The following is a 21,933-nucleotide window of genomic DNA, read 5'->3' as shown; positions in this document are numbered from 1 at the left end:
CGGAGTCATGCCTGCAGCTAGAGGCAACACCCCGATACCGGCGTCCATAGTCGACAGTTGGCTGTCTTGTAATGACAACCAATGCGGCTGAGAAGCCGCTCCGCTGTCATTACAAGGAGCGGGAGGGGGCGTCCCTCCCCCTCCCGCCATCTTCTGCGGCTCCCCCGGGTCTCCCATCCCACTGGGAGACCCAGGCAACCAGCATGCACGGCCGCCGAAGAGAAGACCCGATCAAAGCCGCATTCGGCTCTGATCGGGTCTCCATGTAAAAACCCAAGAGTGACATCACTTCCAGGTACGCCAAATTAAAAAAAATGACAGCATTCAAAACAGCCAAACTTGGCGTTTTGAATGCTTTTAAGGGCAGCGGAGGGGTTTGGGGTCTTTTAGACCCCCAGATCCCTCCACAAGAGTACCTGTCAAAAAAAAAAAAAAAAAAAAACAGTTTTTTTAATGTACAAAAATATCGGCCAATATGGGCCGATACCGATATGCGATGACCAAAATATTGGTACCGGTATCGGCAATAAAAAACAATATCAGTCGATCACTAGTATCCAGCTTTAAAGTCCAACTCCAGGAAACAATAAAATCATCCTTTGCATGCATTTCAAGGGTTAATTGCATCTTTAGGTCTAGAGGACACCAGAAAGCAGATTTGCTTTCCTGATTTTCCTCTCCTCCCTGCTGTGGATTTTCCTCTCCTCCCTGCTGTTAACCCAGTCCCCACAGGATCTTCTCCCCCATGCTCCACCATTCTAAGGTTCTGACATCATCAAGACCGTTGCAGAATCCATAGCCCTGCACTGGATGTAGGGACACTGAGGGACAGTCCACTGCTGAAGCATGGGGGAGCGCCATCTACTGGATCCGGAGGTTCAGGTAAGTAAAAGGTGCTTCTCCTCTCTTGTAGACAGAAATAGCAGTTAACCATTGCAGTGCAGGCACAGCCCCACTTCAGGGGATAATTGTATAGTTTCCTGGAGCTGGGCTTTAAAGCATATGTACACATCAAATATGGAAGCCAAATGCTTGGCTCGCAGTTGCAGCGAAGCCCTGCAATGTAAAATTGCTGTATAGCGGTAGCCATACCTCCCAACTTTCTGAGATAGGAACGAGGGACACCTGGAGGCAAAAGTATGTAGGCCACGCGCCCTTAAAGCAGAATTACACAACAAATTATTGGTTAAACCCACAAGTGATTTTTGTTTTTTACAACTACTTTTCCTTAATATTTGCTTTTGAAATTTACAAATGCAGCAATTTAGAAAACGAATGAAAGGTTTAGCACTGGGAAACACTTTCTGATAGATAAATAGTGCATTTTATTTACAGCTATATAGATCAGACCAGAATGAGAGACAAATGAGGAAGAAAGAGGGACAGAGGGACTTTGTTCCCAATCAGGGACAGTCCCTCAAAATCAGGGACAGTTGGGAGCTATGGCAGTAGCACCTCCTGAATGCCTGTCAACTGCTGCTCTACTGCCCTCTAAAAAGTGATCCACCACTGATCGCTTTTCAGAGGCTGGTAAGCACTGCTGCCTGTCTGAATGATACCCAAATAATGTGGGAAATATTTTGAATGGCTAAACAATACTTTTTTTTCCCTTAAGTGCCATGATTCTGCTGTACCTGAACTTGTGGACTTGGTTACTCTTCATATCATCGGCCAGGGCTAGTCCTGCAGATGACAGTGCAGCAAGGGGAGGCCACACTGATCAAGGGGACGCTGCTTTGGATGAGAAACACCAGGATACCTATGGCACATTCGCTTCTGAATTTTATGACTTGAGATACCTTTCAGAAGAAGGTCAGTGATTTCACTTGTATACTGAGTGCATGTCAGGAGCAGGGCCGCTGATAGGGGGGGACCACCAGCCCTCTTGTAGGGGGCCCGAGCACACAGGGGGGCCCACACAGAGAGGGGGATTAGTGATGGACAACAAATACAGAAATCTTCTTCCAGCACCTGAATCTGATCTGTCCCTCTCCCTGCTGCCAGCTTTTGTCTCTTGAGAAAGGGACAGTTGTCCCTCACTAATCCCCCTCCCTTGTGTGCCCCCCCCTCCCAGCACTGGCTCTAATGTTATCTCTGCTCCTGAGTTTATTTGTAAATTGTAACTTTGTTTCTCTCCCTCTGTCTCTCTGATCACTGAGCTCCAACTGCCCAGCCTGTATATTTTTCTCATCTCATCTTCTTTTTTATTTAATATAGTTTTTTTTTTTAGATTTAGCAGGAATTATGCGAGTTACCGTATTTATCGGCGTATAACACGCACCTAAATTATAGGGCAGAAATTTCAGGAAAAAAGCTGAAATTTAAAATAAACAGCTTTGAACTCGGAACATTTTTTAAAAATTAAATGTAGTCTTACTAGTGCCCACGAATGCAGCCTCATCAGCGCAGTGTCCATACATGCAGCCTCGCCAGTGCCCATACATGCAGCCTCGCCAGCACCAGTGCCCATAATTGCAGCCTCGCCAGCGCAGTGCCCATACATGCAGACTCGCCTGTGCCCATAATTGCAGCCTCGCCAGTGCCCATACATGCAGCCTTGCCAGTGCCCATACATGCATCCTTGCCAGTGCCCATACATGCAGCCTCGCCAGTGCTCTTACATGCAGCCTCGCCAGTGCTCTTACATGCAGCCTCGCCAGTGCTCTTACATGCAGCCTTGCCAGTGCCCTTACATGCAGCCTCTCCAGCGCCAATAATTGCAGCCTCGCCAGCGCCCATTATTGCAGCCTCGCCAGCGCCAGTACCACTAAAGAAATCACTTGTCCAGAAAGCATCCAGCACCGAAAGGTAGAAGGGGGCGGGCGGCGCCGAGGAGAAGGAAGGACGCGATGTTATCGGAAGTCCCGTCGCCTATGATTGACGTCGGCATAGGAGGCAGGACTTCCGATGACAGCGGTCCTCCCTTCTCCTCGGCGCCGCCCGTCCCCTTCTACCTCTCGGCGCTGCCCGCCCCCTTCTACCTCTCGACCCTGCTAGTGCTTTCTGGACATTTTTTTTTCTTATATCGGCGTATAACACGCACTGCTACTTTTTCCTCCATTTTTAGGAGGAAAAAGTGCGTGTTATACGCCGATAAATACGGTATGTTATATTTGTGTCTGATAATAGTGATTTTGTTGTAATTTTAGCTAAATATATCTTTAATATTTTCTTGGGGGGGCCCTGCCAGGTAGTCTGTACGGGGCCCCGCGATTTCTAACAGCAGCCCTGGTCAGGAGTCTTGTTTTGTGTTGGAAATAATGAGAAAGGGTTAGAAACTCTGTCAGGTTTTAGTTTTTGCTTGTGTTCCTAATGGGTAGAATTTCTCTTACTTCCTGTTCTAGTGACAGTGGCCACTGAGGCAGGAGATCTGTTCATACAGCAATCAAAACACATACTTTTCATTTTTAGAGTTTGGAAGGGTTAGAACATCTGTCAGGTTACTAGTGTCACACCAACAGTAGTCACAGAGACAGAATGTGTCCCATTGAAGACCTAGCCAGCAAAAAAAGAAAAAACCTGATAGAGATTTTAACCCTTTATGATCTTTACAAAATGAAAACATGTTTGGGCTTCAGTTGCTTTAAATTCAATCTTTCCTGCATGCAAATATGCCTCCGTGGTCTTTCCTGGAGGCACACTTTGCTTATGCATTTATTCATACATTTTCAGTTTGAATTGCTCTAGTTTAAGAGGCCACTGGGTGCTTTAGTCTGCAGACAACCACCCAAACCTGATATATCACTTCAGGGTGCATTGCATTTAAAGTGGATCTTGTATTACATCATGCATCACATCACACGTATTTTTGTATTATTCATTTTGAAGTGGTACTAAAAAATATATCCTTATTCTCCATAAATAGTCTGTACACCTTCATCAATAAAAACAAAAAAACATTCAGCGCTAAGTGTATAAAGGAAATGACAGCTGCACAAAAACAATATCTACATACAAAATATAAATAACAATACTCAAAAAAGGTGCGCTATCTCTTTAAAGATAATAATCAAGCAATCCGCATATAGATAGATAAGGAAAAAATCTAAAAGTCTGCCAAAATGCAATAAAGTCTCTAAAAGTGACGTTCAAATCAACTGTAGATCCCAAAAGGAGCCAGTGTTGTAAAAAAATCCACACCACCAGAATACACACACTTCTTACCAGAAAGATTGGATCTCTGGCAAACGAGATCAAAGAAGCTCGGCTGACACAGCCATACACCATGAGATATCCCTTCAATCTGTGAGGCTCCTATGCTGTCATTACGTTTATTCTTTGGCTCTTCCAAATTGGTGCTCTTTCCGCTCCACATCAGCATCACAAATGGTAAGCATTTATATAAAAGAGGAAGAACAGAACATCAAAGTGCAAGCAATAAAAGCAAGATACAATGGAGCCAATTCATTAAGAGTTAAATAATGGCTAATAAATGCGGTAAAATAACCCATGCGGAAACAGTTGTGCAAGTGTTCAATTAATGAGGAATTTTGCATTAAATAATGAATGCAGTGTTTTTTTGATTGCGTGTTAGAAAACTGTTACAAAAAATGGCGTGCCCCCCCCCCCCCAGTCCATACCAGACCCGAAGGGCCAAAATAAAAAACCCGGTGCGGGGTCCCCCCCCAAAATGCATACAAGACCCTTACCTGAGCATGTAGCCCGGCAGGCCAGGAAAATGGGGGGGATGAGCGAGCGCCCCTCCCCTGACCAATTCCAGACCACATGCCCTCAACATGGAGGGGGTGGTGCTTTGCGGCGGGGGGCTCTGCCCCCCACCCGAAAGCACCTTGTCCCCGCAAAAGCCTCATCCCCATGACCTTGGGTGGTGGTTGTGGGGGTCTGCGGGCAGGGGCCTTATCAGAATCTGAAAGACAATTTTAACAAGGGGGCCCCCAGATCTCCGAGCCCCCCCCCATGTGAATGAGTATGGGGTACATTATACCCCTACCCATTCACCAAAAAAAGTGTCAAAAAATAATAAAAACACATAGACAAATATTGACAATGCCTTTATTAAAAAAAATTAAAAAACAGTGTCCCCCGATGTAAATCCATTGTCAATTACGCTGCCCGCCGCACCGCCGAAAAAAAAAGCTCCACTCGGGAGGACGACTGACTGCCGAATGCTTCCCCTTACTAAAATAGGTAAGGGCGGGGCCACTTGCGATGTCACCTGGTGGCACTTCCTGCCTCGTGACATCATCAACCCAGCCTGCACAGGTCCGTGACATCACAAGGGAAGCGGTGCCACCAGGTGACGTCGTTAGGTGGCCCAACCCCTAGCTTTATAAGAACTATAACAGAGCCCCCCCCCTTCCCCAAATCACCCACCCCTCTCCATGTTGAGGGCATGTGGCCTTGTATGTTCCAGAAGGGGGAGCTTGCTTGTCCCCCTCCCCTTTCCTGACCTGCCAGGTTGCATGCTGAGATAAGGGTCTGGTATGGATTTTGGGGGGACACCCCACCATTTTTTTTTTTTTCATCAATTTCAATTGTCGGCATGTTTTTTTACATTCAGCTGTCAGGGGGGAACCATCTGTTGTCATCCATTGTTAGGGACGCGGCAGCTGGTTTTCCGGCCTGCTCCTTAGCAACAGGCTATTTGTCAAATTATGACAAATACCGCCTGCGATACTGGCAGAAAAACCCTTGTGGTAAATATTGCATGTTTTTTTTTACTCTCTGGTCTGTTTGTGAATTGGAATAAAGAGCTTTTTAAACAATATTTACTGGCACATTTTTCATTTTGTGGTAAATACTACATAATCAATTTTTTTTTTTTGTGAATTGGAATTTATTTACCACATGCAATAATTTATGCAAATGAGTCACGTGACTGTGTTATCGCATGCGGTAAACGTTAGTGAATTGACCCCATTGTATTTAGCTTATACAATTACATGTGGATATCAGCAACTCACATTAACAGAAACAAAGATGGGCCCCTCTGCACTTCCGTTGGCACGCCCGATAACGTCACTGGCTACAAGCACCACCCAGCGCATTTCCACACAACTGTTGTTGTCAAGGAAAGATGTTCTTTCATGTGATATCCCATGTGATAACAGTTACATCCCTATTATTTCTCAACTGGTCCTGAAGAAGCTAACTGAGTTAGTTAGTTGCAGGGTGTCACAGTAGTTTTCATACAAAAGTACCTCAGTCCTAATTCATTTGGTGAAAGAATGAAGAGGCATATTGGACTTTAGTGGTACCATAGGACTAAACATACACTGACGATATAAAATATATACATTTATTATATCATCATAAAACCATTAATTCACAAAGAAATATACAAAAGACAGGTCATCTTGAAACGTACAGTACATTAAGGAAAAACTCTATAGCGATACCACAAAGGACCAGTGAGAAGCAGTATAGGAACTGCAAAAGACTCATTCTAGTGGATTGTGCCCGACATGTTTCGGGGGATCTCAGCTGCTTCCTCATGGGCTTTTTAGAGTATTCCTGTATGTTTACATAGAGAACTTGATTCCAAATCTATTTTTAAAGAAACAAGAAGAAAGAAAAATAAATACAATACAAAAACTATTATGACCAGGCATAAATAGAACCAGACACGTAATATAATGTAATATGACACATACAGTGCCTTGCGAATGTATTCGTCCCTCTTGAACTTTTCAAACTTTTGCCACATTTCAGGCTTCAAACATAAAGATATAAAACTGTAATTTTTTGTGAAGAATCAACAAGTGGGACACAATCATGAAGTGGAACGAAATTTATTGGATATTTCAAACTTTGTTAACAAATAAAAAACTGAAAAATAGGGCGTGCAAAATTATTCAGCCCCTTTACTTTCAGTGCAGCAAACTCTCTCCAGAAGTTCAGTGAGGATCTCTGAATGATCCAATGTTGACCTAAATGACTAATGATGATAAATAGAATCCACCTGTGTGTAATCAAGTCTCCGTATAAATGCACCTGCACTGTGATAGTCTCAGAGGTCCGTTTAAAGCGCAGAGAGCATCATGAAGAACAAGGAACACACCAGGCAGGTCCGAGATACTGTTGTGGAGAAGTTTAAAGCTGGATTTGGATACAAAAAGATATTTCCCAAGCTTTAAACATCCCAAGGAGCATTATGCAAGCGATAATATTGAAATGGAAGAAGTATCAGACCACTGCAAATCTACGAAGACCTGGCCATCCCTCTAAACTTTCAGCTCATACAAGGAGAAGACTAATTAGAGATGCAGCCAAGAGGCCCATGATCACTCTGGATGAACTGCAGAGATCTACAGCTGAGGCTGGAGACTCTGTCCATAGGACAATAATCAGTCGTATACTGCACAAATCTGGCCTTTATGGAAGAGTGGCAAGAAGAAAGTCATTTCCTAAAGATATCCATAAAAAGAGTCGTTTAAAGTTTGCCACAAGCCACCTGGGAGACACACCAAACATGTGGAAGAAGGTGCTCTGGTCAGATGAAACCAAAATCTAACTTTTTGGCAACAATGCAAAACGTTATGTTTGGCGTAAAAGCAACACAGCTCATCACCCTGAACACACCATCCGCACTGTCAAACATGGTGGTGGCAGCATCATGGTTTGGGCCTGCTTTTCTTCAGCAGGGACAGGGAAGATGGTTAAAATTGATGGGAAGATGGATGGAGCCAAATACAGGACCATTCTGGAAGAAAACCTGATGGGAGTCTACAAATGACCTGAGACAAAAGGTGGCGCTACAAAGTATTAACTTAAGGGGGCTGAATAATTTTGCACGCCCAATTTTTCAGTTTTTTATTTGTTAAAAAAGTTTGAAATATACAATAAATTTCGTTCCACTTCATGATTGTGTCCCACTTGTTGATTCTTCACAAAAATTTACAGTTTTATATCTTTATGTTTGAAGCCTGAAATGTGGCAAAAGGTTGAAAAGTTCAAGGGGGACGAATACTTTCGCAATGCACTGTAACTGGCACATTTATATTCTTTGTTCTTGTTACTATTTATTTTTGTCAGATGTTAAAGGTATTCATTCTTTATACTTAATATATTTACAGCAATGCTGCATTGCAGTAGATTACTTGGCTGCTTAATAAACAACATACATTTAACATACAGGTACATCTCAAAAAATTTGAATATCAACAAAAAGTTCATTTAATTCAGTACTTCATTTCAAAAAGTGAAACTCATATTTTATAAAGAGGTGTTACACACAGAGTGATATATTTCGAGCATTTCCTTCTTTTAATTTTGATGATTAGGGCTTACAGCTAGTAAAATACCAAATTTCAGTATCTCAAAAAATTAGAACATTGCATAAGACCAATAAAAAAAATACAGAAATGTTGGCTTACTGATAAGTATGCCCATGTACAGTATAGTATGCACTTAAATCTTGGTTGGTGCTCCTTTTGCATGAATTACTGCATCAATACGGCATGGCATGTAGGCGATCAGCCTGTGGCAATGCTGAGGTGTTATGGAAGCCCAGATTTCTTTGATTGTGGCCTTCAGCTCATCTGCATTGTTGGGTCTGGTGTCTCTCATCTTCCTCCTGACAATACCCCACAGATTCTCCATGGGGTTTAGGACAGGCGAGTTTGCTGGCCAATCAAGCACAGTGATACCATGACCATGAAACCAGTTATTGCTACTTTTGGCTCCCGCTGCTGTCAATAAAAGTCAGCCAGCCAGCCAGCCAATGAGGAGAGAAAGGGGGCGGACTGGGCCATAGTTCTTTTTCTGAATGGAAACAGGGAGCTGTGACTCACCTCGAGTCCCCCCATAGCAAGCTGCTTGCTGTGGGGGCACTCACCAGGAGAGCAGAAGAGGGATCGAGAAGAGGAGGATCTGGGCAGCTTTGTGCAAAACCAACTGCCCAGGGCAGATAAGAATAACATGTTTTTTTTTATTAAATATGAGACTTTACAATCACTTTAAAGACAACACAAAACAAAACTTTCCTTTCTTTTACAGGATATCCTTTCCCCACTGCTCCTCCAGTAGATCCATTTGCAAGGATACGTGTGGATGACTGTGGTAAAACTAAAGGATGTTTTAGGTCAGTTTATGCTGGAATGATTTTTCTTTATTAAATCTGTAGTTTATTCAAAAATGATTTTTTTCTCCTATAACTGCAGGTCACATTGCTTACCTGTAAGGATGTACAGTATCTCACAAAAGTGAGTACACCCATCACATTTTTGTAAATGTTTTATTATATTTTTTCATGTGACAACACTAAAGAAATTACACTTTGCTACAATGTAAAGTAGTGAGTGTACAGCTTGTATAACAGTGTAAATTTACTGTCCTCTCAAAATAACTCAACACACAGCCATTAATGTCTAAACTGCTGGCAACAAAAGTGAGTACACCCCTAAGTGAAAATGTCCAAATTGGGCCCACTTAGCCATTTTCCCTCCCCAGTGTCATGTGACTCGTTAGAGTTAAAAGGGAGCAGGTGTGTTAAATTTGGTGTTATCGCTCTTATTCTCTCATACTTGTCACTGGAAGTTCAACATGGCACCTCATAGCAAAGAACTCTCTGAGGATCTGAAAAAAAGAATTGTTGCTTTACATAAAGATAGCCTAGGCTATAAGAAGATTGCCAAGACCCTGAAACTGAGCTGCAGCACAGTGGCCAAGACCATAGAGCGGTTTAACAGGACAGGTTTCATTCACATGGTCGACCAAAGAGGTTGAGTGCACATTCTCAGTGTCATATCCAGAGGTTGTCTTTAGGAAATAGACGTATGAGTGCTGCCAGCATTGCTGCAAGGTTTGAAGGGGTGGGGGGTCAGCCTGTCAGTGCTCAGACCATACGCTGCACACTGCATCAAATTGGTCTGCATGGCTGTCATCCCAGAAGGAAGCATCTTCTAAAGATGATGCACAAGAAAACCTGCAAACAGTTTGCTGAAGACAAGCAGATTAATGACATGGATTACTGGAACCATGTCCTGTGGTCCGTTGATCCCCAAGATATTCAGTTCAGATGGTGTCAACTGTGTATGGTGGCAACCAGGTGAGGAGTGCAAAGACAAGTGTGTCTTGCCTACAATCAAGCATGGTGGTGGGAATGTCATGGTCTGGGGCTTCATGAGTGCTGCCGGCACTGGGGAGCTACAGTTCATTGAGGGAACCATGAATGCCAACATGTACTGTGACATACTGAAGCAGAGCATCATCCCCTCTCTTCAGAGACTGGGCCGCAGGGCAGTATTCCAACATGATAATAACCCCAAGCACACCTCCTAGATGACCACTGCCTTGCTAAAGAAGCTGAGGGTAAAGATGATGGACTGGCCAAGCATGTCTCCAGACCTAAGCCCTATTGAGCATCTTTGGGGCATCCTCAAACATGATGTGGAGGAGCGCAAGGACTCTAACATCCACCAGCTCCATGATGTCCTCATGAAGGAGTGGAAGAGGACTTCAGTGGCAACCTGTTAAGCTCTGGTGAACTCCATGCCCAAGAGGGTTAAGGCAGTGCTGGAAAATAATGGTGGCCACACAAAATTTTGACACTTTGGGCCCAATTTGGACATTTTCACTTAGGGCTATACTCACTTTTGTTGCCAGCGGTTTAGACATTAATGGCTGTGTGTTGAGTTATTTTGAGGGGACAACAAATATACAAGCTGTACACTCACTACTTTACATTGTAGCAAAGTGTAATTTCTTCAGTGTTGTCACATGAAAAGATATAATAAAATATTTACAAAAATGTGAGGGGTGTACTTTCTTTTGTGAGATACTGTAGGTTCTATGGCATGCAGGCAACTGGATGCTGTAGAAATCTCTTGTGGAGGGTGCTCGGTCTTCTTCCTGGTTCTGAACTTTTGGCGCTAAAGGAGTTAAAAGCTTTAGGTCCCCTGTCTACATTTTGCTTCCTCATTAAAAAAGCACATTTGTATAACAACATTGGTCTTTCATGAATCCATGCATTCTATTGCTTTAAATATTGTTTTCCAACAAAAACTCCTCTATGTGGTCTTTTTCAAACTTTCAGGTATCTTTTGGACTATAGATGGCAAACTAACAGGTCTATAGTTACTTGGTAAATACTTTGATCCCTTTTTATATATAGGCACCAAATTAGCCCTACGCCAATCTATAGAATTTAAAGATAGTAATTGTGTAGTCTATTTTAGCTTTATATCTATAGTGGCCACTTCAAGGCTGAGGCCACCAATAAAAATAAGATAATGTGTACCCAACTTTTGAAAGATCTTTTAATAAAATATGCTGATTTTACAATATATGCTAAAATAGTCAAATGTTCATAAAACCAGATATTTTTATTGGTACCCAAACCTTTTGAAACATTAAAAGGAACATGTATTGGTACTTGTACCATTAGATTGCTTGTTTAAGCTTCTTCTTTGACATTTTAAAATATTATATTTTATTTTCTGTTTGCTTAAAAAAAAAAACACAATTGACAGTGCAAGAGACTATAGGATTACTGTGCATATATTTTGTGTGTGATAGTTTAATTACCTAAAGATGAAAGAAAAACATTCAAAATATTGTTTGTAAAAAGTATATTTAAAGAGAACAAAAAAAATGAATAAAGTTAGAGGAGCGTTACAACTTCTGTCAATTTTTTTCTTCTGATCTTCGTCTCATTATGGAGATTCCCCTTAACTTCCATGTTCTGTGGACTCAACACAAAGAGTTTCCACTAAAATCTCCAAATCTCCTCTTAGACATTAGTCATGGGAACACATGTCCCCATTAAAATATTTATATTCCTGTCCTGGTGGTAACTCAAAATTTTGGATTTACCCTCATTTTTATTCCCTTTGACATTGGTGATCAGGACAATTAGAAAGAACGAATCACCCTAATGGGAGAACACTCTATCAAAATCTAAACACTGTATTATTTTAAACTGCTATCTAATTTTTTTAGATATCCCTAATCCTACCAATTACAGGATATATTTTAGTACTTGTTCTGTAATTCTTCCTTGCAAATTACACTTAAAGTGATTCTCTTGACACAGGTAAAAAAATGTACTGTTTTTAATCACACTGAATTATTTTTCAAATTTCAGGTATGGCAAACCAGGGTGTAATGCGGAGACCTGTGATTACTTTCTCAGCTATCGCCGTATTGGTGCTGATGTGGAGTTTGAGCTCAGTGCTGACACTGATGGATGGGTAGCTGTTGGGTTTTCCTCAGACAAAAAAATGGTAAACTTTATAAAACAAAACATGTAAAACAATGTATGTAAAATACTCCAAAAAGAGATCTGCCCATAGTAGTGAGAACTACAACTGCTTCTCAATTAACATCGAACAACAAAGGGACTTCCAGCGCTAACTGTGATATCTCTCACTCTCAGGAATGAATAAAGTCAAGTTACCTTGTGGTGCTGCTGCTAATTAATGCTGATGCAGCATAAGTCAGTGCATGGGGGGAGGGGCAGAAGTGCTATCCCACGGTACATAGTCTACAATGTAACTCAGGCAGGCTTGGTGGAAAACCTTGAAAAGTTTATTTATAAAAAATATATAGTGATGATTAAAACATAATAGAATGTGTTCCAAACCAGATCTGTGGCGTTGTTGGAGGTCACAGGATGGGTGAGCCGGAACTGTGTAGATGATTACAACAGGGAACCAGGCAGGAGGGAAAAGGATCTTATGTGCCAAAAGCAGACCGGACCAGCCGGTAGGGTGGCGTGGCTTCCTCCCACCCGATAGTGTGGCTGCTCGCACCGGAGCAGTGTAGACATGCCGCGGAACCGCCACCCGGAGGTATCCACAGCGGAGGCCGCTACCCGGAAGTGACGTCAGCAAGCGTCGGGACCCGGCCTGGAAAGCATCAGGGTTGCCGTGACGACATGTTTCGCACTGCTGTGTTTTGTCAAAGTCACGGGGGGGAACAGCAACCTGAACATTTAAGGTGGAGGAGGGGGCGGGCACCCAGTGTCTCGATATCATCATTAACCCCTGAACATCCACTCTTATGAAAATTATAAAAAGGAACGTAGATAAAAGCAATTGCTACTGCATAAACAGTTGGTAATGATAGTGGACATATGCATTCAGTACTGGTACAAACATAAGACTGCAAATATGAGAAGAAATAACGAAAAACGCATTAAAAAAAAAACGCATAATAAAAAAAATGCAAATAAAAATAACTGGATGTAAGGATAATAATAATAATAATAATAAATAAAAAATATATGTATGTATGCATAAAAAATATAAAAAAAAAAAAAAAAACGCACAGTGTGATTAGACTATTGTGTGTACCTCCAACTCCTCATTCAAGCCCCCAGGGGCCAAGGACCCAAATTTAAATATCCAAAAGGTCTCCCTCTTACATAAGAGGGAGAATCTCTCATTGTCAGTCAAGGTGCCTTTAGGGATGGATTCTATAGCCATTACCTCAAGCGCCTTAAAATCTTTTTTGTTGACTTGGCGGAAGTGGCGGGGGACGCTATGTTTATCGCACCCTTGGTGGATTAACCTCCGGTGTTCACCTATCCGGGTTTAACCCTGATGCTTTCCAGGCCGGGTCCCGACACTTGCTGACGTCACCTCCGTGTAGCGGCCTCCGCTGTGGATACCTCCGGGTGGCGGTTCGGTGGCACGTCTACACTGCTCCAGTGCGAGCAGCCACACTATCGGGTGGGAGGAAGCCACGCCACCCTACTGGCTGGTCTGGTCTGCTTTTGGCACATAAGATCCTTTTCCCTCCTGCCTGGTTCCCTGTTGTGATCATCTACACAGTTCCAGCTCACCCAGCGGCTCGGTCATCCTATGACCCCCAGCAACGCCACAGATCTGGTTTGGAACACATTCTATTATGTTTTAATCATCACTATATATTTTTTATAAATAAACTTTTCAAGGTTTTCCATCAAGCCTGCCTGAGTTACATTGTTGACTATGTACCGTGGGATAGCGCTTCTGCCCCTCCCCCCATGCATTCACAATTAACATCCACTGTATATGTTGAATTTGCAATGCTACTTGCGGAAACTGCTGGTACAAGAGAGGACAGAATAGCAGAACTTTTAACAGGAGGACGATATTTAGCTTTGAAGTAACTCATTCATTTATACAAAGTTGAGTCAAATTAGGTTGGATAACAGTAAGCAGTATGTGACAAGTATAAGGCCTTTTTCACATGGGCGATTTGGTGCATCAGCAGATTCTTGCGGCTTGTATCATAGGTGTATGTGAATAGCTGTGGCTGGGAGGTTTGTACATAGTAATAACAGGCTGAACAGTGTTGTAGTTGTTCACATGTATCTGCACATTCATCATTTATCTGCAGTTAGGAGTGAATGAGTGACCCTCACCGCAGACAGATGCATCCAAAGTTGGACATCTGTCCCTGACTGCTGGATGTACGGATACATAGGAACAGCAACGGCTCCTCTCACCATCATTGCTTTGTACAAGCCGATCAGCTGTTTGCATACACCTATTATCAAAGCTGCAAGAATCTGCTGATGCACCTAATCTCTGATCTGAAAGAAGCCTTATACTTACCATACGCTGGCAACCAACCTAATTTGACTCAACTTTGTATAAATAAATGACTTACTTCAAAGCTAAACGTCTTCCTAATTTTAAATTTCTGCTATTTTGTCAACTTTTGTACCACCTAGGGAGGCCAGCACACTGACCCAACTGTCACCGACAGCTCTCAGGCAAAGATTCTGATCAGGAGGCTGTTGGACAGGCTCCTGATCATGTGACCACTGTGAGATCCAATCACAGTGGCATTAAGGGGTTAACTACAAAGATAAACATCCGTATATTAAGGGCATCTCTATTAACGGCACAGAACACAAACTGGCAGCCTATGTGGATGACCTGATATTTTTTGTGACATCCCCCATGATCTCACTGCCATCTTTCTTGCAAGAACTCCGCCACTATGAAACCCCTTCAAATTTTAAGATAAAATACTCTAAATTGAAAGCTTTAGGAGTCGCCATAGACAAATTCCTCCAACAGCAGATAGCATCCTAGTTCCAATTTAAGTGGACGTCTCATATAAGATACTTGGAGACAAATATCTCTAGCAACCTCCGAAGAACATTCAAACTTAACTTTGCCCCTCTGGCCCAGAAAATTAAATTTGATCTCAAACTTTGGGACAAAAATGTATTCACGTGATTCGGTTGTATAAACATTCTAAAAATGAATGTCCTGCCCAGGCTTAACTACCTACAACAAACCCTTCCGATAAAACTTTTGTCTGATTTTTTTTAAAGGAGATGTGCTCCAGTTTTAATAAATTTGTTTGGGCAGGCAAACCAGCAAGGGGTCACAGATTTACCCCTGGCAGGACTCCCATGGCACCCAAACAGATCGCTACCAACATTGATTATGCAACATCTGCTTGTGGAGTCACTTTACAGGTGACCAAGATGTTTTTTGAAAGTACTACCATCTCACCATATTCTAGCCGGATGACCCCGATATTGGGTACGACTGAGTTTCAACCTGGATTTTTATGACCCACACTTCTCTTTACTATTGCAGAGAGGGTACAGTATCTCCGACTATTACACTTTTCCAGAAATCCCCATCTGATGACGAATCAAAAGTTTGAGCTAGCCTTTCCTCAAGAGCAACTTTTTCTCAGACAGTCTTAAACTGAATGCATATTTGCACTCCCTACCAGCAGAGTTTAGTTCAGTGAGGGAACCATCCTCGTTCAAACTTACATGTCTGGTGGGCAAACCCCCTCTGACATTAGCTATCTCATCTATATGCTTCTCTGATAGCTCTGAATGCACCACAAGAGCTCCCCTTTCTACAGAGGGAAAGAATTTGGCTCTTTGTCCACAAGGCCTCCTTGGACAGCAGATACCAAGAAGGAGGATACTATCTCCTCACGAGATGGTAAAGGACGCTAGAGGTACTTCATTGCATGTTCCCCCGGGTCCTTAATACTTGTTGGTGGTGTCTGACTTCTGAGGGGTCTTACTCCATATTTTCTTAGAGTACCCTAAAAAAGGGATTTCTGGATTATGGTGGAGCAAACGATAAATCCTGCAGCCTTTTTACTACACGATACACCACTCCCAAACAAGTGATACAAAATTTTGTTTTAGAAACATCTCGTTAATGCAGCAAAAGCCTGCATTCCAGCTCTATGGAAGAGTGCGATGCCTCCCAATAAAACACGCTGGCTTGTTTGAATTAATGAGATCCATGAGATGGAAAAATTTACCATGATGCTAAGGAAGCAAGAAGACAAGTACTGGAAAATTTGCACACCCTACTTCTTTTATAAGGATCAAACTATACTAACCGTAGGTTGAAATGGGACTTTGCAACAATCTGCTTAATCCTTAAAGATGCAAGGTTTCCTGAGGTGGCAGGCCAGGGGGGTGGCTTTCTTTTCCCTCCTACCCCCCCCCCCTCCCCCATTCCCTCCCGTCCTGCTTTTTTTCCCTCTCTGTCTAATTTTCTTCTCCCCTTCCCTATCTACTCTTCTGATTACTTATTCCCCCCCCCCCCCTAAATTTTTCATTTTTCATCTGGGGTATAGTGTTGTGTTTTTTTTCCCCCCTTTCATAAGGTAAAGAAAATTAAAAAAAAAAAAAGATTGAGAAAACGGTATATCCTAGCGGTGTGTAAAAAAAGCCCTATGGCATTGCATCCCATATATCCAGTCAAAAAGGAAACCTGGGGGCGTGGCCAGGAACGGCATGTGAGAGGACGCATCTCACTGAGCTCCCGCTCTGATCCGAACACCGATCCTTTCCCCGGTCTCCAAAGCTGCTCACCGGGTACCGACAACATCCTTGTACCGTCGGGCACACACCTGTGCTCCCTCCGGCTGGCCTTCGGGCGATGCTCCGCCGCAAATTGCGGGAGAACTCCGGGATGTCTGGGCCCCAAGATGGCGCCGCGCACGGCCTGCCGCAGCGGACGAGAGGATCCGAGAAGCCCGCCATCTCCAGTAAGTCCACCAAGCCCCCGAAACACCCACCCAAAGAGCCACAGCGCGATATGCGCTACTATGCACAGAAGTCCCCTGGCTCGGTGGGGAAAGGGAGACCCCCAGATGCCAGTACCAGTGCGGGTGCTTCTGGCCCTGTCAGCCCGGGTGTGGGTGGCCCTGGAGTGGAAGACTGTGCTGTTGAGGGTGAGGAGGAGATGGAGCAGGGTGACGGGGAAGTGGAGGAGCAGCCCACCCTTGCAGATATCCTGCGGGCAGTAAACAGATGCAACAACAATGTAGACCACCTCAAAAAGCAATTTGGGGGCCTGACAGAAGCGGTGTCCCTTCTTCGGCAGGACCTCCAGAAGGTCAGGGAGCGCACCACGGCTGTGGAGGGGAGAGTGAGTGACTTGGAGGACCAGCTACCCCCCCTGACCAGGGAGTCCCGCCATACTGCTGGCATGACCAGGGCCCTAGAACAGCGGGCTGAGGATGTTGAGAACCGCCTTCGGCGGAACAATGTCCGCATTGTGGGTCTGCCTGAGAAAGTGGAGGGGAGAGACCCCACGGACTTTGTGGACTCTTGGCTCAAGGAAACCTTTGGTGGGGATGCATTCTCCCCTCTTTATGCCGTTGAGAGGGCCCACAGGGTTCCCCCTCGTCCCCTGCAACCGGGCCGCCCGCCGAGGACCATGCTTGCCCGCTTGCTTAATTATAGGGACAAAGAGACTATCCTGAGACTGGCGAGAGAGCGGCGGGATATACAGTACAATGGGGTGAGGGTCTCGTTTTACCCGGATTTTTCCGCTGAAGTGCAGAGGAGCAGGGCGAAATTCTTCGCGGTCAAGCAGCGTCTGCAGAAACTACATGCCTCTTATGCCATGCTGTATCCTGCGAAGCTCCGTATTATTGCTGGGGGTCAACATCATTTCTTTGAGGATCCGTCGGAAGCTTCCTCGTGGATTGACCACAATGAGCATTCCCTTCGTCCTCGTCAGATGCCTCCGGAAGATGGTGTGGCCTGAGGATTCTTCTCAGGTGCCCTTTTGCGATGATGACCCGGTGGATGCTGTTTGGTGGGCTCTGCCCCCGGCCTGGAGATGGAAGTACCTGTGATTTTTTCCTCTCTCCTGCTACCCCCTGTTTTTGTTTTTTCCTTCCCCTGTTCTACCCCTGTTTTGCAGGTGCTAATATCCTGGAGACCGTTGGGACTCGAACTACTGTTTGCTAGCTTGGAGCTGTAAGGTTCTGTCCATTCCGCAGAAACTTGGGTTCCTGTAAGTACTTGTGACTTCTTTCCCCCTTTTTGGCTGGTTTTCTTTGGGTTTTTTTTTTTTTCCTTCTCCCTCACCTCCCTTTTTTATTTTTCTGTGGGGGGTAATTTTTCTCATCCCCTTTTGGACAGTATATGACTTCCTCACCAGTGTGGATGAGACCTGTTGTCCTCTACACGGGAGGGGGGGCTGAGCTGGGGTGCTCCCCAGGGACTATGTCTGCGACACCGGTGTCCGAGGGCCTTGGCAGTTGGACTCTGTGTGGCTGGTTGGGGCGCCCTCGGCACGGTGCTCGGTTTTTTGCACTGTTTAGTTGGATGGTCCTGTTGACCTCCCTGAATTGGAGTCCGAATTGTACCTTTACTATGTGTTTACCTGGTGACAGCCAAGATCCCTATTTTGTACCCTGTCTTGTACGATGTCCGCTGATCGGTGTCCCAGCCCCGCCGGGGCTTGTGCTGCTCTGTCGCCCACCATGACGGCTGTCCCGGTTATTTCCTGGAATGTTAGGGGGCTGAGGGACCCACTTAAGCGTTCCATGGTTTCCTCGACCCTGCGCAGGCATTTTCCAGCCATCTGTTCGTTACAGGAGACTCACCTGGATGTTGAGTCGCGATCCTGGTTGCATTATGCCTGGGCGGGCTGGGAATACCACTCCACGCACACCTCCTACTCTCGTGGGGTGAGTGTGTTAGTCCATCGGTCCCTTGACTTTCAGGAACATCATAGTCTAGTTGACAGGGAGGGACGGTTTGTATTTCTATACTGTAAATTGTATACCTTACACTGTATTCTGGCCTTTATTTATATTCCTCCCCCGTTCCATGGGGAGGTCCTTCGTCAGCTTGTATCCTATACTCTGAGCCACCCGGAGGTTCCGGTCTATGTACTGGGGGACTTTAATTGTGTATTGGACGCGCAGCTGGACCGACATTCTTCTGCACTGGGGAGTGGAGGCATGGGCCGATCGGCCTTGGCGAAATTCGCTGAGGAAGTGGGTTGGACGGACATCTGGCGACTCCGCAACCCGGGGACCAGGGTCTTCTCCTGCTTTTCCAAAACCCACACCTCTTTATCACGTATCGATTTGTGCCTCTGCTCCTCCTCTGCCATTAGATATGTTGACAAGGTTGAATATGCCCCCAGGGGGGTCTCAGATCATTCCCCTCTGGTGCTGTGTCTAGCTGTGCGCCCCTCCGCTACCCTGCAGAGGGCGCCGTGGAAACTTAATGCCTTCTGGTTGCACTTGTTCCCCTCACATGATAGGCTTAGAGAGGCTATGCGGGAGTTCTGGCAGGTACATGATGCTGCGGGTGGGCGGGGTGTACAGTGGGAAGCTTTTAAGGCCTATCTACGGGGTTTATTCATCAGGGAGGTACAGGCCATCAAGAGGAACACGGCGGCTCTGGGGGAGCAGGCTGAGGGTTTGGCGACTCAGCTGGAGGCCCGCTACATTGCGGACCCATCTGAGACTAACCGAGAGGGCTGGCTGGCTGCTCAGGAGGCTCTGGTTCGTATAAATTCCTCTGGGGCTGAACGTAGGAGGTTTTTTCAACGGCAGGCGTACTATGAGGAGGGGGAAACCACGGGCAGGTTGTTGGCCAGGATTGCCCACTCTCATCAAACGTCGCCTTCCATTGGGGCACTCATGGGTGATGGGGGCCGGGTTGTGAACACCCCGGATCGGGTTATGGAGGTGTTGAGGGCATTTTACGCTACCCTATACCAGTCTAGACAGGGACACACTGCTGCTGAACTCTCGGAGTATGTAGATGCCATCTCCCTGCCCTGCCTGTCAGATCTGGAGAGAGCTGAACTGGAGGCTCCCCTTACCCTGAAGGAGCTTCAGACTGCGTCGGCTTCCTTCCCTAACTGTAAAGCTCCGGGGGAGGATGGGCTGCCAATGGAGGTATACAAGGAGTATGCGGAGGAGACGTTGCCACATCTTCTGGAGGCCTTTTTGGAGGCCAAGCGGAATATGAGGTTGCCACCTTCTATGTGTAGGGCTAATGTTATCCTCCTCTTGAAGCCGGGGAAGGACGGTCTGGACCCCGGGTCCTACCGTCCTATCTCGCTCCTGCAGAGTGACATTAAGATCCTGGCGAAGGCTCTTGCGCTGCGACTTAACCGGGTAGTTGCTTCTATTGTACATGCTGATCAATCGGGCTTTATGCCGCACAAGTCGACGTCCATTAACCTGCGCCGCTTATTCCTGAACATACAATCCCCGGCAGACAATGGGGGCAGTAGGGCATTGCTATCACTCGATGCGCAAAAGGCATTTGACAGTGTAGAGTGGGACTACTTGTGGGTGGTCATGTCCAAGTTTGGCTTTGGTGAGAACTTTATTTCCTGGGTAAAACTGTTGTACCAGGCCCCGGTGGCCGCTATCCGGGAGGGTGGTAGGGTGTCCCATCCCTTCTCCTTGTTTAGGGGAACTAGGCAGGGGTGCCCCCTGTCCCCCTTAATCTTTGCCCTGGCGATAGAGCCTCTAGCTGCCCTGATTAGGTCCAATCAGAACATAGTGGGATTCCGATACGGCCCCTTGGAGGAAAAGATCATGCTATACGCGGATGATACCATGCTTCTGTTAGGCGATACCTCTGGTTCTCTGAAGGAGGCTATGGAGGTTATTACTACGTTTGGCTCGTTTTCGGGCCTGCTTATTAATTGGTCCAAATCCTCCTTGATGCTGCTCGATGATCCCGAGGGTTCCCAGGAAGTGGGGGTAACGGGGATTCCTGTCTCCACTGAGTTTCGTTACTTGGGGGTGCAGGTGACCCCACAGCCCTTAGACTTTGCCCGTCTTAACCTATCTCCCCTCCTCGCCCGCTTTAGGGATAAGATAAAGGTCTGGTCGAGGTTGCGCATGTCACTGGTGGGCAGGGCCAACCTCATAAAAATGATTCTCATGCCCCAGCTGCTCTACGCCCTTCACAACTCACCGGTCGTGGTCCCCCTGAGACTGTTCCAGATTGTCAATACCATTTTTAGATCATTTCTGTGGCTGAGCAAGAGCCCTCGTATAAAGTTGGAGCACCTTCAGCGACCTAAAGAGCTTGGGGGTCTAGCAGTTCCAAATCCCTGGCTGTACTACTTAGCCTCCCAACTTCAGCATATTGCACGGGTCATGAGTGAGAAGGGAGAGGGGTCAATTGCAGGCCTTGTGGCCCACATTGTGGGCAGGGGAGATGTGGCGGCCCAATTGGAATCCTTGCGATTCGGGAAGTCTAGTAAGCGCTATCCGACCTATGTCCTTATGCAAAAGACCTGGAACAAGGCTCGTCAGCTGCAGCAGGTACTGGGATATACGGACTATAGCCCTATCTGGAAGAATGCCAGATACCCGGAGCTGGCTGGATTGCCGTACGGAGCTAAGTGGCTGGGACATGGCATCTCTCATATGACACATATATTCAGCGGTGGGGTGCTCAGATCTTTTGCTGCACTTCGGGAGGAATTTCGTCTCCCCAGGTCCATGCACTTTTATTATGTGCAGTTGGCACATGCCGTTAAGGCCCAGGGGGGGGATGATCTTTGGACTCACTTTCCCGCCCCGATATTTCATTTTATGTCTACGGTTTCTGATTTTAGGGGGTTTATTTCCCATTGTTATTCTCTACTAATGAGCTCCTTCATGGATCGACACCCTCTTCGAGTGGTTCCCCGGTGGGAGGCGGATGTGGGGGTATTTGAGGATGAACAATGGGAGGAGGCTCTACAGGCTGTGCAGCTGAGCTCT

The 21,933-nt window shown here is 45.5% G+C and overlaps 1 protein-coding gene across 1 annotated transcript in view; it reads left to right on the top strand.

Moving 5' to 3' along the window:
• The window catches only part of FRRS1L (ferric chelate reductase 1 like), a 52,659-nt gene that overhangs the window by 12,810 nt on the left and 17,916 nt on the right, over window positions 1-21,933 (top strand). The window contains exons 2-4 of the mRNA XM_082259381.1: window positions 1,616-1,812; window positions 8,959-9,043; window positions 12,047-12,185. Coding sequence (XP_082115507.1) covers window positions 1,620-1,812; window positions 8,959-9,043; window positions 12,047-12,185 — 417 coding nt within the window. The 5' untranslated portion in view covers window positions 1,616-1,619. The remainder of the gene's footprint in view (window positions 1-1,615; window positions 1,813-8,958; window positions 9,044-12,046; window positions 12,186-21,933) is intronic.

Source organism: Pelophylax lessonae (assembly GCF_965119305.1).
Source record: "Pelophylax lessonae genome assembly, chromosome: 5".
In the NCBI taxonomy this organism is placed as follows: Eukaryota; Metazoa; Chordata; class Amphibia; order Anura; family Ranidae; genus Pelophylax; species Pelophylax lessonae.
Note: the sequence above shows the minus strand (reverse complement) of the source record. Positions and strands in the feature narration are given on the sequence as shown.